General features: G+C 44.7%; 1 protein-coding gene across 2 annotated transcripts in view; it reads right to left on the bottom strand.

The window, feature by feature from the left end:
* The window catches only part of mib1 (MIB E3 ubiquitin protein ligase 1), a 161,194-nt gene extending 151,195 nt beyond the window's left edge, over positions 1 to 9,999 (bottom strand). For both annotated transcript variants that reach the window (XM_078216432.1, XM_078216433.1), the window contains exon 1: positions 9,630 to 9,999. In XM_078216432.1, the coding sequence (XP_078072558.1) occupies positions 9,630 to 9,858 (229 nt within the window). In that variant the 5' untranslated portion in view covers positions 9,859 to 9,999. The remainder of the gene's footprint in view (positions 1 to 9,629) is intronic.
* Positions 10,000 to 16,398: the final 6,399 nt, after the last annotated feature.

Raw genomic sequence — 16,398 nt, 5'->3', positions numbered from 1 at the left:
CCACTGGTCACATAATGAACAGTTTTACTATTTTGAACTATAATTTTTTGTAATGTTTAGGTTCTCCAAATAAAATGACCCAAAATAAGTTCGACAGGCAGGCCGGAGTTCAGGGTAACTGAATTATCTGTGCAAACATGTGGTGAGTAAATCACCATCAATAGCTTTAGCTCAAAAGATTGACTGAACAAGAGGTAAGGAACTTGCAAATGGAGCAGCTAATATACAGACACCACTGTACCAGAAACAGCAAATGACTTAAATATCCAATTAATGTATTGTTCACAGACTTGTTGAGGGATAAATGTTGGCTGGGATACTCCCTCACAATTCATCTTCAAGCATTATGGGAACTTCAAAGATTCCACAGCAGACAGGACATCAGTTTAATATCTCAACTGAAAGACAGCACCTCTGACACTGCAGCACTCTCAATGTTACACTAAAATGTTACCATGGAGCTCACAAATTGCTAACTCAGTGGTGAAATGTATACCGACTGAGCCAGACTGACAGTTTTGTAAGGGAGTAAAGGCTGGCTTACAAGAATCACAAGGATGTAAGAAACACTGACACAGTATGACATGGTCTGAAAAATAGTTTAAGGAACCCGTTGATTTTTGTCATGGATACCTTGCCTTATTTATTGCACAGTTTTCACATCTCTTATTTTCAATCAATTGCAGATCACACAAATCCAGAACAATGCAACATAATTTCTAATGTTACAAGGCCACCTTCTATTAACTACATCAACTGTCCTATTCACACTGGCTGCCACTTGCCACCTCCTCACTTTATAAAGTATTTTTAATCGGAAGATAGGTGACAATGGTATTGCCAAATTTACCACCCAATCCTTGTTGTTCTGTTGATAGGCCTTCTTGAAACGTTAGGTAGAATATTCAAGGATGTTGGCCCATTAACGATGGATATCGTACTTTCCAAGGCAGGACAAAATGCCACTTGGGGTTGCCCTCACTTTGTGGTTCTTGTTCTAGTCAGTGGAAAGCGTCGCTGGAGAGAAATGTGCTATTTTAGAAACCACAGATTCTATATATTGTAAACCACTGTGCATTAGCAATGGATAAAGTCCAATGACAGACGTGGCAATCAAGAAAACTGCTATTATGGATTCTATTGAAACTGAAATTGGAACCTACGAGGGAGCAAGCTACTCTAGATCTGGTCTGTGTAATGAGATAGGAATAATTAATGATCTTACAGTTAGGGATCCTCTCGGAAGGAACGATCACAGTATGGTTGAATTTAAAATACAGACAGAGCGTGAGAAGGTAAAATCCAATACCAGTGTGCTTGTGCTTAAACAAAAGAGACTGCAATGGGATGAGGGGAAAGTTGGCTAAGGTAGAGTTAGGAGGAGTAAAGGGCAGAAGGGTAAAGTCACAGTTAGGAGGAGTAAAGGGCAGAAGGGTAAAGTACAAGGGAGGTCTCCAGAGGTGTCTCAAAATAGGAAGGGCTTGGTGACAGGTGTGAGAGGGGAGGGGAGTGGACAGTTAGAAGAAGGGTCACCTGTGGTTGTCCCACTCCAAAACAGGTACATTGTTTTAGATAGTGTGGAGGAGTGTGCCTCTCCAGGGGTAAGACACAGTGACCAGGTCACTGGCACACAGTCAGGCTCTGTGGCCCGGAAAGGGAAGAGAGGGGTTAGGAGAGCGATAGTGGTGGGGGATGCGTCAGTTAGAGGGACAGACAGGCGATTCTGTGGGGGCGAACGGGACTCCAGGACGGTAGTCTGCCTACCTGGTGCTGGGGTCACGGATGTCTCCGAGCGGATAGGAGGCATTTTAAAAGGGGAAGATAAAGAAACGGATGTCATTATACACATTGGTGGAAATGACGTAGATAGGAAGAGTAGGGGGGTCCTAAGAGAGCAATTCAGGGAGTTGGGAAATAGGTTAAAAAGTAGGGTCACTAGGGTGGCCATCTCTGGGCTGCTCCCAATGCCTCGTGCCAGTGAGGCTAAGAATAGGGAGTTGGTTCAAATGAATGCCTGGCTAAAGGACTGGTCCAGGAGGGAGGGCTTTATTTTCATAGACCAATGGGAGGTTTTCAGGAGAGGATGGCACCTGTACAAGAGGGAGGGGTCACAACTAAGTTGGAAGGGCACAAATATCCTGGCTGGGAGCTTTGCTAATGCAGTTCGGGGGGGTTTAAACTAGTATGGCAGGGGGGTGGGGATCAAACTATTAGGTCTATAAGTGTGGTGGCTGGGGACGAGCTTGGGGCTGGGACAAGGCTGGCAAAGAAGAAGAGCACTCTGGGGGAGGACGACCTCACTGAGCCTGGGGGTCTGGAGTGCTTATACTTCAATGCAAGGAGCGTAGCAGGTAAAACAGACGAACTTGGGGCCTTAATGCGCACGAGGAATTTGGATGTGGTTGCGGTGACAGAGACTTGGTTGAAAGAGGGACAGGACTGGCAGCTGAATATTCCAGGGTACAAGTGTTTTAGGCGAGACAGAGGAGGGGCCAAAAGAGGTGGGGGAGTAGCGGTATTGGTTGGAGAGCATATTACAGCGGTGCAGAGGGAGGACAATTCGGAGGAGTCGTGTAGCGAGTCACTCTGGGTGGAGCTTAGAAACAGGAAAGGCGCAGTCACTATGTTGGGGGTGTACTACAGGCCCCCCAACAGCCCAAGGGAAGTGGAAGAATGGATATGTCAGGAGATACTGGATAGGTGCAGGAAATATAGGGTTGTTGTAGTGGGAGACTTCAATTTCCCTGGTATAGACTGGAAATCGCTGAGGGCAGGGACTCTGGATGGTGAGGCATTTGTAAAATGTGTACAGGAGGGTTCGTTGGAACAATATGTGGACAGCCCAACTAGAGAGGGGGCTATACTGGACCTGGTGCTGGGGAATGAGCCCGGTCAGGTCTTCAAAGTTTTGGTTGGGGAACAGGTGGCAAATAGTGACCACAATTCTGTTAGCTTTAGGATAGTGATGGAAAAGGATGAGTGGTGTCCCAAGGGTAAGGTGTTGGATTGGGGGAAGGCTAACTTTATTGGGATCAGGCAGAAATTGGCAGCTCTTGATTGGGAGAGGCTGTTTGAGGGTAAATCCACATCTGGTATGTGGCAGTCTTTTAAGGAACGGTTGTTAGGGCTACAGGACAAGCATGTGCCTGTAAAAAAGAAGGATAGGAAGGGTAGGATTAGAGAACCGTGGATAACCAGGGAAATTGAGGGACTGGTCAAAAGGAAAAGAGAGGCGTATGTTAGGTCCAAGCAGCTAAAAACGGAGGGAGCTCTGGAGGAGTATAATGAAAGTAGGAAAATACTCAAACGGGGAATTAGAAGAGCAAAAAGGGGTCACGAAATGTTCTTGGCAGACAGGATTAAGGAGAATCCCAAGGCATTTTATTCATACGTTAGGAACAAAAGGGTTGTTAGGGAAAAAATCGGACCTCTCAGGGACAAAAGTGGGGACTTATGCTTGGAGCCCAAAGAGGTAGGGGAGATCCTAAATGAATACTTTGCGTCGGTATTCACAAAGGAGAGGGATGTGTTGACTGGGAGTGTCTCGGAGGGGAGTGTTGAACCGTGGGAGAAAATCTCCATTACAAAGGAGGAAGTGTTAGGTTTGTTAGAGAATATAAAGACTGACAAATCCCCAGGGCCTGATGGAATCTATCCAAGGCTGCTCAGGGAGACGAGAGGTGAAATCGTTGGGCCTCTGACGCAAATCTTTGTCTCGTCACTGGACACAGGTGAGGTCCCAGAGGATTGGAGGATAGCCAATGTGGTCCCGTTATTTAAGAAGGGTAGGAAGGATAACCCGGGTAATTATAGGCCGGTGAGCTTGACGTCCGTGGTGGGGAAGTTGTTGGAGAAGATTCTTAAAGATAGGATGTATGCGCATTTAGAAAGGAATAAACTCATTAACGATAGTCAACATGGTTTTGTGAGAGGGAGGTCATGCCTCACGAACCTGGTGGTGTTTTTTGAAGAAGTGACCAAAATGGTTGACGAAGGAAGGGCCGTGGATGTTGTCTATATGGACTTTAGTAAAGCATTTGACAAAGTCCCTCATGGTAGGCTAGTGAAAAAGGTTGGATCCCATGGGATAAAGGGGGAGGTGGCTAGATGGGTGGAGAACTGGCTTGGTCATAGAAGACAGAGGGTGGTAGTGGAAGGGTCTTTTTCCGGCTGGAGGCCTGTGACTAGTGGTGTACCGCAGGGCTCTGTATTGGGACCTCTGCTGTTTGTGATTTATATAAATGATCTGGAAGAAGGAGTAACTGGGGTGATCAGTAAGTTTGCGGACGACACAAAACTGGCAAGACTTGCAGATAGTGAGGAACATTGTCAGAGGCTACAGAAGGATATAGATAGGCTGGAAATTTGGGCAAGGAAATGGCAGATGGAGTTCAATCCTGATAAATGCGAAGTGATGCATTTTGGTGGGAATAATGTAGGGAGGAGCTACACGATAAATGGTAGAACCATAAAGGGTGTAGAGACGCAGAGGGACCTGGGTGTGCAAGTCCACAGATCTTTGAAGGTGACGTCACAGGTGGAGAAGGTGGTGAAGAAGGCATATGGCATGCTTGCCTTTATATTACGGGGCATAGAGTATAAAAGTTGGGGTCTGATGTTGCAGATGTATAGAACGTTGGTTCGGCCGCATTTGGAATACTGCGTCCAGTTCTGGTCGCCACACTACCAGAAGGACGTGGAGGCTTTGGAGAGAGTACAGAGGAGGTTTACCAGGATGTTGCCTGGTATGGAGGGGCTTGGTTATGAGGAGAGATTGGGGAAACTGGGGTTGTTCTCCTTGGAAAGACGGAGGATGAGGGGAGACTTAATAGAGGTGTATAAAATTATGAAAGGCATAGATAGGGTGAACGGTGGGAAGCTTTTCCCCGGGTCGGTGGTGACGTTCACGAGGGGTCATAGGTTCAAGGTGAAGGGGGGGAGGTTTAACACAGATATCAGAAGGACATATTTCACACAGAGGGTCGTGGGGGCCTGGAATGTGTTGCCGGGCAAGGTGGTGGAGGCGGACACACTGGGAACGTTTAAGACTTATCTAGACAGCTATATGAACGGAGTGGGAATGGAGGGATACAAAAGAGTGGTCTAGTTTGGACCAGGGAGCGGCGCGGGCTAATTGTTCCTGGTTTCTCGTTTCAAGGCTTCATTCTATGATCATCTTGCTGGTGCCAGTACAGAGTGAGACTGCGGATAGTTGGGAACCTGTCTCGGGGGCAGGGAATTCATATGGTGTTCGTGGAAGTGGAAATGACTAGGGTTGGGAAGCATTTTCCGATCGGGGCCATTGTGATCTCCTGGACTCGTTTCGATCGCCTCAGGGGGTCGGAGAGGAATTTCCCAGATTTTATTTTCCCCATATTGGCCCTGGGGTTTTTCACTCTGGGTTTTCGCCTCTCCCTGGAGATCATATGGTCTGGAATGGGGGGGTGGGGGTAAGTTAATAGGTTGTAATGAACAAAACATCGTAGCTGTGAGGGACAGCTCGGTGGATAGGATATTGGTATGTAGATAGGCTGGAAAATTGGGCGGGGATCCTGGATTCAGGATTCAATCCTGGACCGGGGAGCGGCGCGGGCTTGGAGGGCCGAAGGGCCTGTTCCTGTGCTGTATTGTTCTTTGTCCTTGTTTGTAGACTGGGAGCAAAAACTTTATGATGGGACAATTGGGGAACAGTGGAGGACTTTCAAAGCGATTTTTCACAGTGCTCAGCAAAAGTAGACAGCAGTGATAAGGAAGAGCTATAGAAAAAAAGAGAGATTACAGCCATCGATATCTAAGGAAATAAAGGAGGGTATCAAATTGAAAGAAAATGCATACAAAGTGGCAAAGATTGGTGGGAAATGAGAGGAGTGGGAAATCTTTAAAAGTCAACAAAAAGCCACGAAAAAAAGCTATTAAAAAAAGAGTAAACTGACTCAGAACATAAAAATAGATAGCAAAGGTTTCTACAAATATATAAAATGAAAGAGTGGCTAAAGTAAACAATGGCCCTTTAGAGAATGAGAAAGGGGATGTGATAACTGGAAATAAGAAAATGGCTGAGGCATTGAACAGGTATTTTGTGTCGGTCTTCACAGTGGAAGACACAAATAACATGCCAAACATTGATGACAAGAAGGCTATGGCAGGTGAGGACCTAGAAACTATTATCACTAAAGAGGTCATGTCGGGCAAGTGTGCAGAGGTCATTCAAAGTCTGCAAAGGGATATAGATAGTCTAAGTGAGTGGGCAAGGGTCTGGCAGATGGAGTACAATGTTGGTAAATGTGAGGTCATCCATTCTGGTAGGAATAACAGCAAAATGGACTATTATTTAAATGGTAAAAAAATTGCAGCATGCTGCTGTGTGGAGGGGCCTGGATCTCCTTGTGCATGAATCACAAAAAGTTAGTTTGCAGGTGCAGCAGGTAATTAAGGCGGCCAATGGAATTTTGTCCTTCATTGCTAGAGGGATGGAGTTTAAAAACAGTGAGGTTATGTTGCAGCTGTATAAGGTGCGGGTGAGGCCATACCTGAAGTACTGTGTACAGTTTTGGTCTCCTTACTCGAGAAAGGATATACTGGCATTGGAGGGGGTGCAGAGGAGATTCACGAGGTTGATTCCGGAGTTGAGAGGGTTGGCTTATGAGGAGAGACTGAGTAGACTGAGGCTATACTCATTGGAATTCAGAAGAATGAGAGGAGATCTTACAGAAACATATAAGATTATGAAGGAAATAGATAAGATAGAAGCAAGGAGGTTGTTTCCACTGGCAGGTGAAACTAGAACTAGGGGGTATGGCTTCAATATAAAAGGGGAAACAGATTTACGACTGAGTTAAGGAGGAACTTCTCCACACAAAGGGTTGTGAATCTGTGGAATTCCCTGCCCAGTGAAGCAGTTGAGGTTACCTCATTGAATATTTTTAAGGCAAGGCTAGCTAAATTTTTGAACAGTAAAGGAATTTAAGGGTTATGTCAGCAGGCGGGTAAGTGGAGCTGAGTCCACGAAAAGATCAGCCATGATCTTATTGAATGGCAGAGCAGGCTCAAGAGGCCAGATGGCCTACTCCTGATGTTCTTACGAGTGTTGTTCCAGCTGCACCTACGTAGGGAACTGGCAAGAGTGCCATTACCCTTTGACTTCAGGACGGAGGAGGAATTTTTAAGAGGTCAGCAGGTGATCTGCCCTTGCAGAATACCCAGCCTTTTCTCCGTTCTTGCAGCCATTGTTGATATGGTTAGGTCATTTAACTTTCTGGCTGTTGATAGTGGTGCTGCTAAGAGTAGGTGAAATTGTCTGGGTGCTCTTTGTTCCAAACATGGTGACAAATTGTGGCTGGGAAGACATGGTGGCACAGTGGTTAGCATTGCTGCCTCACAGCGCCAGGGACCCGGGTTCGATTCCCGACTTGGGCCACCGTCCTCCCCATGTCTGCGTGGGTTTCCTTCGGGTGCTCCGGTTTCCTCCCACAGTCCGAAAGACATGCTTGTTAGGTGCACTGGCCATGCTAAATTCTCCCTCAGTATACCCAGGCGCCAGAGTGTGGCGACTAGGGGATTTTCACAGTAACTTCATTGCAGTGTGAATGTAAGCCTACTTGTGATGAATGAATAAACTTTAATTTTATTTTGCTGATGGTGCCATACTCAGCCGAATACTATCTGTGTTTTGCTCATTCTGTCCTGTTTATAATGCAGGTTGATGTGAATGTAAAAAAGCAATATACACCTTGGATATATGCAACTTCTCAAATCACAAGTGCAACTTTAACAGTTTGACAACTTCTTGTTTCAGTGGCAAATCTGTTCAAGCAAACAAAGCTAAAAGTGCATTACTGGACTTCAGGAGCAGACTGACAGCTAAGGTTCAAGTACTACAGCGACACAGCAATATACAGACAGTAGTTTAAGTCTAACTTAATCTCAAACTTTCAGATGACATCAACTGCCTGAGCAATACATGCATGAATTCTGATGTTCACCAACTCAAGAGGGACGATCTTGGAAACACTCTTACTTAAATTTATTCATTTAATTAAGCCACACACGTATGAATCTCTCGTATGAACTAAAACAAAATCCAATTTTATTTGGGAGACTAAATGATGATGCACAAAACTCCTTTGCGATATATTTAAACCATGGTGTATCATGGAACAATTCTCACTACAGAAAACATGGTGAGTTTCAAACACAAGACTCTAATTAGATAACAATAATAAAAACAAATCCATTGTTTAAAAGTACATTTTTCCCAAGCTTTAACTCAGATTGAGGGAAACCTAAAGAATTGGCTGAAATGCATTGTTGCTATCACAGAGGAATAGGATGTCTTAATGGTAATCCAATAATATGAGATATTAATTCGCAAAGTCTGCCAGAAACATGCTCAAGCATAGACTACATTTATTAGCTAGCTGGTGTCATTTTCATAGTGGTAAGGAAGCAATCATACTCGAGACCATGAGTTATTTGCAGGTTTCTACTGGATCAGATTCTACTAGTAACACTTAATAAACATCGACTTTTTAAAAATCAACATCTTCTGGATCTGTAAGACTTAACATTTGAAATTATGTCAAGACAATAATTCATCAACTACATTCTGTACAAAACAAATCATTTCACCTGATCTAAGATAACCTAGCAATGTTAGTGCACCACAAAACCAAAGCAGTTGAAGATTATTCACCCCACGCTTGCTCATCCATTAACAAAAGGAATTCAAAAGAATACATAAAGCCCTTCTGGTAATTCAAAACGGAAGTGCATAACTAATCAAAAAAGTGTAACAAAGACTAGATTCCATCAAAGATTAATCAAATTATCTGCCTTAACGTAAACTTATTATTGCTGGGTCCAGAAAACTGAATGGCAGCTTAAATCATGCACCAGATGTGTAAACCATACATGCCCTACATTCAAAAGATCATTAGTCTGTAGCAATTGTAGTTGGGGTAAGGGAGGAAAGTGTAATGGTCCCTTAGACATACAGTAATTTTCGATCAGTCAATAATATTGTCCCATCACAGCTTGGTTGTTGATTCTGGAACAGTCGAGACATGTCAACTCCAACCACAACATGCCACATTTTACACAACTGAATGAACCCTTGCCCCCAAAAGACACAAAAACAAGATACAATTCATGAAAACTTGGAAACAAAACAACGTGAGTGAAGGGAGGGGGGCAGGGCTTGTACAAAGCTGCGATTATCTGTCATTCATTAATCTCCAAAACTAATATAAAACGAAGTAACATCAACAAATCAAGTGCAACAACCATGGCGTTCAGGACAATGCCGTCGTGATAAGTGTTATTTTTCATCAGCAGTCACTTTTTTCAATGTCAATTATTCAACACCTAAATTGTTAGCTACTCCAACATTTACTTAATTTTCTTAAGTTAGCCATCATTCAATTCTAATTGTGTTGATGAGGTTACATTTACTGAGCATTTGACTCATGGATTTAGCACTGGAATTGTGGATTTATTTCCAATCGCAGTTAGTTTCTGGTTTGAATTATGATTTCCACCCTTCCTGCGGGTGGGGCCTGCAGCTCAGCTCCATCAGACAGACTGAACACAATGAGGCAGCTGCCCGTCCGCCCGCCGTTAGATCCCCTCACCTGTCGGCGCGCTGTCCAGGATGCGCAGGTCGTAGGCCCCGGAGCAGCGGTAGTTGGCGGCGGTGCCGTTGTCCCACACGACCACCACCTCCTCGGGGCTCTCGAAGCTCCGCACGGTGCCCACATGCCCCTCTCCCCCGTCCTGCTTGCCCCACTTCCAGTCGGGGCCCCGCACCACTCGCGCCCCGACCCCCTCCATCATCACCCGGTTATTCCTGGAGCCGCTCATAGCGGGGACCGGGACCCCGAGTCCGCTTCAAGCTTCACAGGGAGGGGAGGGAGACCCCCGGGAGCCGCTATGATTTGGCGAAATCGGGTTTTTTTTTGTGTTGTTGAGAAATCCGGGAACTCGACAGAAGGAAACGGCGGGGGGAGGGGACCGGTCCGGCGCGTGCGCGATTACTGTCGCTGTTGAGTGTAGGGCGCCGTCATCTTTGATATGGGCAAACGCAGCTATTCACTTGGTCACAGACCAGAACCATTCACAGTGCACTGAGTGTCACAGAATCCCAGCAGTACAGAAGACTATAGAACCAGAGAATCCTACAGTGCAGAAGGAGGCCATTTGGCCCATCGAGTCTGCACCGACCACAATCCCACCCAGACCCTATCCCCATAACCCCATGTATTTACCCGAGCTAGTCCCCCTGACACTTCTGGGGCAATTTTGCATGGCCAATCAGCCCTTCGAGCCTGCACCGACTCAGCATCCTACCCAAGCCCTATACCCAAAGATGTATAACCTACACATCTTGGGACACTAAGGGGCAATTTAGCCAGGCCAATCCACCCGACCTGCACATCTTTGAATGGTGGGAGGAAACCGGAGCACCCAGAGGAAACCCATGCAGACACGGGAAGAGCGTGCAAACTCCACACAGTCACCCGAGGCTGGCATCGAACCTGGGTCCCTGGTGCTATGAGGCAGCAGTGCTAACCACTGTGCCACCCAGTAGTCTAATCAATGTTCAATGCGAGTTGAACATAACTTATCTGCTTTTCAATTCTATCCCTCTATAAAAGAATTCCAGTACCTTGTTTGCTTTTCGATGACTTTATTAACCCGCACTGCTTTTTTAAAGTTTATTTATTAGCATCACAAGTAGGCTCTTTCATTAACACTTCAATGAAGTTACTGTGAAAATCCCCGAGTCGCCACACTCCGGTACCTGCTGGAGTACACTGAGGGAGAATTTAGCATAGCCAATGCATCTAACCAGCATGTCTTTCTTACTTTATTGTTTCTTTTGTATTTAGACTTTAGGATTTCTTTAGTGATCTGAGTATTAATGCCCCCTGATCCCTCTATTCATCTGTTCTAACTTATTTTCCAAAGTTTACTGACCTTCTTATTCTTCTTCTCAAAATGTATTACCTCATACTTTTCTGTATTGTTCTCAATGTGTCTAATTCTATGATTCACATGTTTTGGGAATTGAATTTTTATAGATAAGATAATTGGAGGGAAAACTGGGTTCGAGGAAACACCCCTAATTACCATTTAAAGGATGGCATATGTTTACAAAAATGGGTTAGCTTTAGATGTGTGAAAACATTTTCTGCACCTGGTTTAGGAATGGAGCCAGCAAGTCTGGTAAGATTGTAGATGTTTATTTTGTTTGTTAGTATCACAAGCCGACTTACATCAACACTGCAATGAAGTTATTGTGAAAATCCTCTACTCGCCACACTCCGGTGCCTGTTTGGGTACACTGAGGGAGAATTTGGCATAGCCAATGTACCTACCCAGTACATCTTTCAGACTGTGGGGGGGAAATTGGAGTACCCGGAGGAAACCATGCAAACACAGGGAGAACGAGCAGATTCCACACAGACAGTTAACTAAACCGGGAATCAAACCCAAGTCCCTGGTGCTGTGAGGCAGCAGTCTAAATACAAAAGAAACAATAAAGTAAGAAAGACATGCTGGTTAGATGCATTGGCTATGCTAAATTCTCCCTCAGTGTATTCCAACCGGTGCCGGAGTGTGGCGACTCGGGGATTTTCGCAGTAACTTCATTGAAGTGTTAATATAAAAGCCTACTTGTGACGCTAATAAATAAACTTTAAAAAAAAAGCAGTGTGGGTTAATAAAGTGATCAAAAAGCAAACAAGGTACTGGAATTCATTTATAGAGGGATAGAATTGAAAAGCAGATAAGTTATGTTCAACTTGCATTGAACATTGATTAGACTACTGGGTGGCACAGTGGTTAGCACTGCTGCCTCACAGCCCAGAGACCCAGGTGCCACCATGCTGCCCATTAATGAATGGCTCCATTACAGATATAAATTATTCAGATAATAGCAGATCAAAGAAAATTTGAAAGAAATGGGTGAACAAGGAACAAGGGACAGCGTTGAACTATTCATATACTTTTCAGAACAAAGGACAGGTTTGATAATTCTGAATGATTGGTTTGAATTTCTACCTGGGACATCCCAGATCTGCCACATTGCCGTAGAGATAGGGAGGCAGTCTTTTATTTTTGATTTTATCTGTGTGTTTTTTCTCACAGGAACAGGTAATCAAGTTGGAAGACAATGAGCAGGTAATTGTGCAGAACAACCAGTTAAAACAGCACAGAGGCCATTCGCAACCAGGGGTTGTTCCTGATCTGGAATCACTAAGCAGAGCCCATGCTCAAAATGGTAAGTCCAAAAATATGAGGAATTAAAATTATCAGATCTGCCTGGTAAAGCAAGTGGAATCTTCAGAGAGAGAGAGCTCTGGAGGTCTAAATGCCAGACTGGAAAACTGAAGAGAGTCAAAGTGAATTCCTAAGACCTGTGACACACCTTGGTTTCATCCCAAGAGAACTAAAGGAACACTCAAGATCCTTTAACCTGAAGGACAGTGTTGGAGTTTTTTTCAGAAATTCAGGAAAGCTAGTTTTCACGTGAGGGATTTCCCTTCTTAATTTCTCAGCTAACACAAAGACTTGCGGAGACAATATTCTGGTTAAAAACTTTTCTTTATTTTCCAGGCCTGGTCAACATACAAAGGAGAGAGATTTGGTGCAATGCCAAATCACTCTGAAATTACATTACTCTCAATATTACAATTATATAATTTTCAAAAGTCATTTGCCCACCCTTCTGCTCACCCCAGCTGGGTATGAACCAATCATTATTAGTATGGATTATTTACCTCGGCCAATAAATTTTCCCCCCTGACAGCATGAGAATACATGAAGTTTGTGGACTTTGAGAGTCTTTCTCACAGTCTCTTATCTCTAGACTTTCTTATCTGGTGTAATGTATGATCTATTCATTGGCCTGTCTGAGATTTCTAGTACTGTCCTTGGCTTAGCGAATATTCTATTCATTTAAGACTTTCTAGAGATACTCAAAAGAATTGCTTTCTTCTTTCACTCAGTCGCTGTATTGTTCTGAGGAATGTGGTTCTCTTTACTTGACAACATTCCATCATGCCTCAGTGCTGTGTGCCATTAGCCAAGGTGTGTGCTTTTAATACAAAATATATGTTTGCAAAAATACATGTTTAAATTCTCTAACAGTGGTTATATGTGTTGCTGTGCAAACAGTACCTTTGTAAAACATATTCCAGGCACTTTGTGACTTCTCTATACTGTATTCACTCTGATTGTTCGTCTTTTAGTCCCAGGTTATTCTGAACTCCCTCTTACAGGCAGGGCTGGGTTACTAAAGGACTCAAGGCACAGAATCCCCGAGTGACCCCTCAAGAGGATCAAGGAACCCTAAGCATTCTCATAATTTTAACACCCTTTTTTTGCTACGAAACAGGTGCGAACACAGAAATCAAATATGAAAAGTATTTTCTAGCTATATCTATGCATATATTAATATAATGACTAAAAGGTATCTGATTAACAATATTTAAGTCTTACCAATTGTCATTTTACTGGGAGTAATGATGTTGGAAAGCTGCTTCTAATATTGGGCACATGCACCTCTCTCTCACATTCATGATTCTCACACATTCACAATCACACGCAAGCCTGTCTCTCACATTCACACAAACACTCACATCTCTTTCTCACATTCATACACATATGCATCACTCTCCCTCATATTCACAAACATACACACGTCTCTCTCTCACATTCATACAAATGCACACATTTTCTCACTTTCACATACACTCACCCTCACATCCTCACACACACGGGGCGGCATGGTGGCACAATGGTTAGCACCGCTGCCTCACAGCACCAGGGACCCGGGTTCAATTCCCGGCTTGGGTCACCATCTGTGCGGAGTTTGCACATTCTCCCCGTGTCTGCGCGGGTTTCCTCCGGGTGCTCCGGTTTCCTCCCACAGGCTGAAAGACGTGCTGGTTTGGTGCATTGACCCGAACAGGCACTGGAGTGTGGCGACTTGGGGATTTTCACAGTAAGTTCATTGCAGTGTTAACGTAAGCCTTACTTGTGACTAATAAATAAACTTTACTTTACTTTACACATCCTCACACACACAAACGCACTCAAATTGTCGCACACGCATGCACACACACTCACCTTTCTGAGGCCCGACCCGCACCCCCCCACTTTCCTGAGGACCAAATCCCCCCTTGTTCCTTTCTTGAGGACCGAACCCCCCTCTCGGTCCTTTCCCAAGGCCCAAATCCCACCCGCTGTCAACGCCTGTAGGCCTTTGCCCGCCACCAATCAGAGGCAGACCCTTTGGTGCTCTGAGGCACCTTGCTCTGATTGGCCTACTTGATTTGTCTAATTCTTTTTAAATTTTATGTTTATTTATTAGTGTTACATTAACACTGCAATGAAGTTACTGTGAAAACCCCCTAGTTGCTACACTCTGGCGCCTGTTCGGGTATACTGAAGGAGAATTTAGCATGGTCAATGCACCTAACCAGCACGTCTTTTGGACTGAGGGAGGAAGCCAGAGCACCCGGAGGAAACCCATGCAGACATGGGGCGAACGTGCAGACTCCAGACAGACAGTGACCCAAGCCGGGAATCGAACCCGAGTCCCTGGCCCTTTGAGGCAGCATTGCTAACCACTGTGCCACTGTGCTGTGTGTTCAAACAGATGTTTACCAGTCACAGGGCAGTTGCCAGATTCGTGGACCCCTGGAAGCCCTTCACTTACTCCAGGGAGTCCATGGACCCCTGTTTGGGAACCCCTGGAATAGGGGAACACTCACTTGCAAATTAAAAAAAAGGAAAGTGTCCTGTTGAGCGTCCAATTTCCCAATTTAAAATTGAAGTGTTACAAAACATATTAGCAGTGGCAAAACTTTCTGAACCTCAGAGTCACATAGAATAATCCCCAGACATTCAAGAACCATGAGACACCTTAGGACAAACTCAAGCTGCTTTGGGTAGTGATCTAGGCTCAATTACCTTCAGCTGCTTAATCAATGACCTTCCCCTATCATAAGATCAAAAATGTGGATGTTCGCTGATAACTGCACAATGTTCAGCACCATTCAATACTTCTCAGACACAGAAGTAATCCATGTCTGTATGCATCTTGGGCTGATGAGTAGCAAGTAAAATTAGTGCCAGACAATGATCATCTCCAACAAGAGAGAATCTAACGATCTCATCTTGACGCTCAATGGCATTGCCATCCCTGAACCCCCCACTATCAACATCCTGGGCACTACCATTGACCAGAAACTGACCTGGACCAACCATGCAAATACTGTGGCTACAAGAGCACATCAGAGGCTCAGAATTCTGCAGTGAGTAACGCACCTCCTGACTCCCCAAAGCTTGTTGTTTATCTACAAGGCACAAGTCAGGAATGTGATGGAATCATACTCTGGACATGTGTTGGACACACTATATGTGTCCTAACTACATCCACAACATGGAGTCTCCAGCAGATTTCACAATTCAGACTGACATCCTTGGATAATACTTTAACAATTGACTTAAGTTCCATTCCTGTCCAAGTGCCTTTTCGTCTTGTCCTTGATTACCCGAATGATGTTCAGCTCCCTTCTAGACCGGTCGATTGTAAAACTCCGCTCATTCCACAAGTAATGCAGCTTTTTCCAATCATGTGTTTGTCCCTCCAGTCCTTGTGGGGAGTATTTGCTATCTTTCCTTTCCTCATTCTGGGTTGCATTTAGTAGACGACAATCTGAGTTTTACAGTCTGCTAAAAGTTAACAACGATCAGGAGTCACTCAGGTTGGGGAAATATGTGGACATGCTCTCCAGAGTAAGGACACTTAAAAAAAGAGATTGCCTAGAACTTCCGGTCTCCAGGGTGGTGGGGTTGTACACAGGAGATACCCCAGAAGATGCGCTGGGGGAATATGATGGAATATTTGTTTGCCTGAGTGTAGCTCCAACAACACTTAAGAACCCCAACATCATCCAGGATAAAGTAATCCACTTGATTGGCACCCCATCCACCAATTTAAACAGTCACTCCCTCCACCACCAATGCAAATTGGCAGCAGTGTGTATCATCCACATGATGCACTGCAGCAATTCACCAAGGCTCCTTTAACTACGCCTTCCAAATTCATGACCTAGAAGGACAAGGGCAGCAGATGCATAGGAACACCACCACCCGCAAGCTCTCCTCCAAGTCACTCATCATCCTGACTTGAAACAATATTGCCATTCCTTCACTGTTGCTGAGTCAAATTCCTGGAACTCCCTCCTTAACAGCGCTGTGGTTGTACCTACACCACATGGACTTGAGCGGTTCAAGAAGGCAGTGCACCACAACCTTCTCAAGAGTAGTTAGGATGGGTACTAAATGCTGGCCTAGCCAGCAAACTTTGACATGCACATTTATATCACT

Source organism: Mustelus asterias, chromosome 7 (genome assembly GCF_964213995.1).
Source record: "Mustelus asterias chromosome 7, sMusAst1.hap1.1, whole genome shotgun sequence".
Taxonomy (NCBI): domain Eukaryota; kingdom Metazoa; phylum Chordata; class Chondrichthyes; order Carcharhiniformes; family Triakidae; genus Mustelus; species Mustelus asterias.
This window is presented reverse-complemented; position numbering and strand designations above follow the sequence as displayed.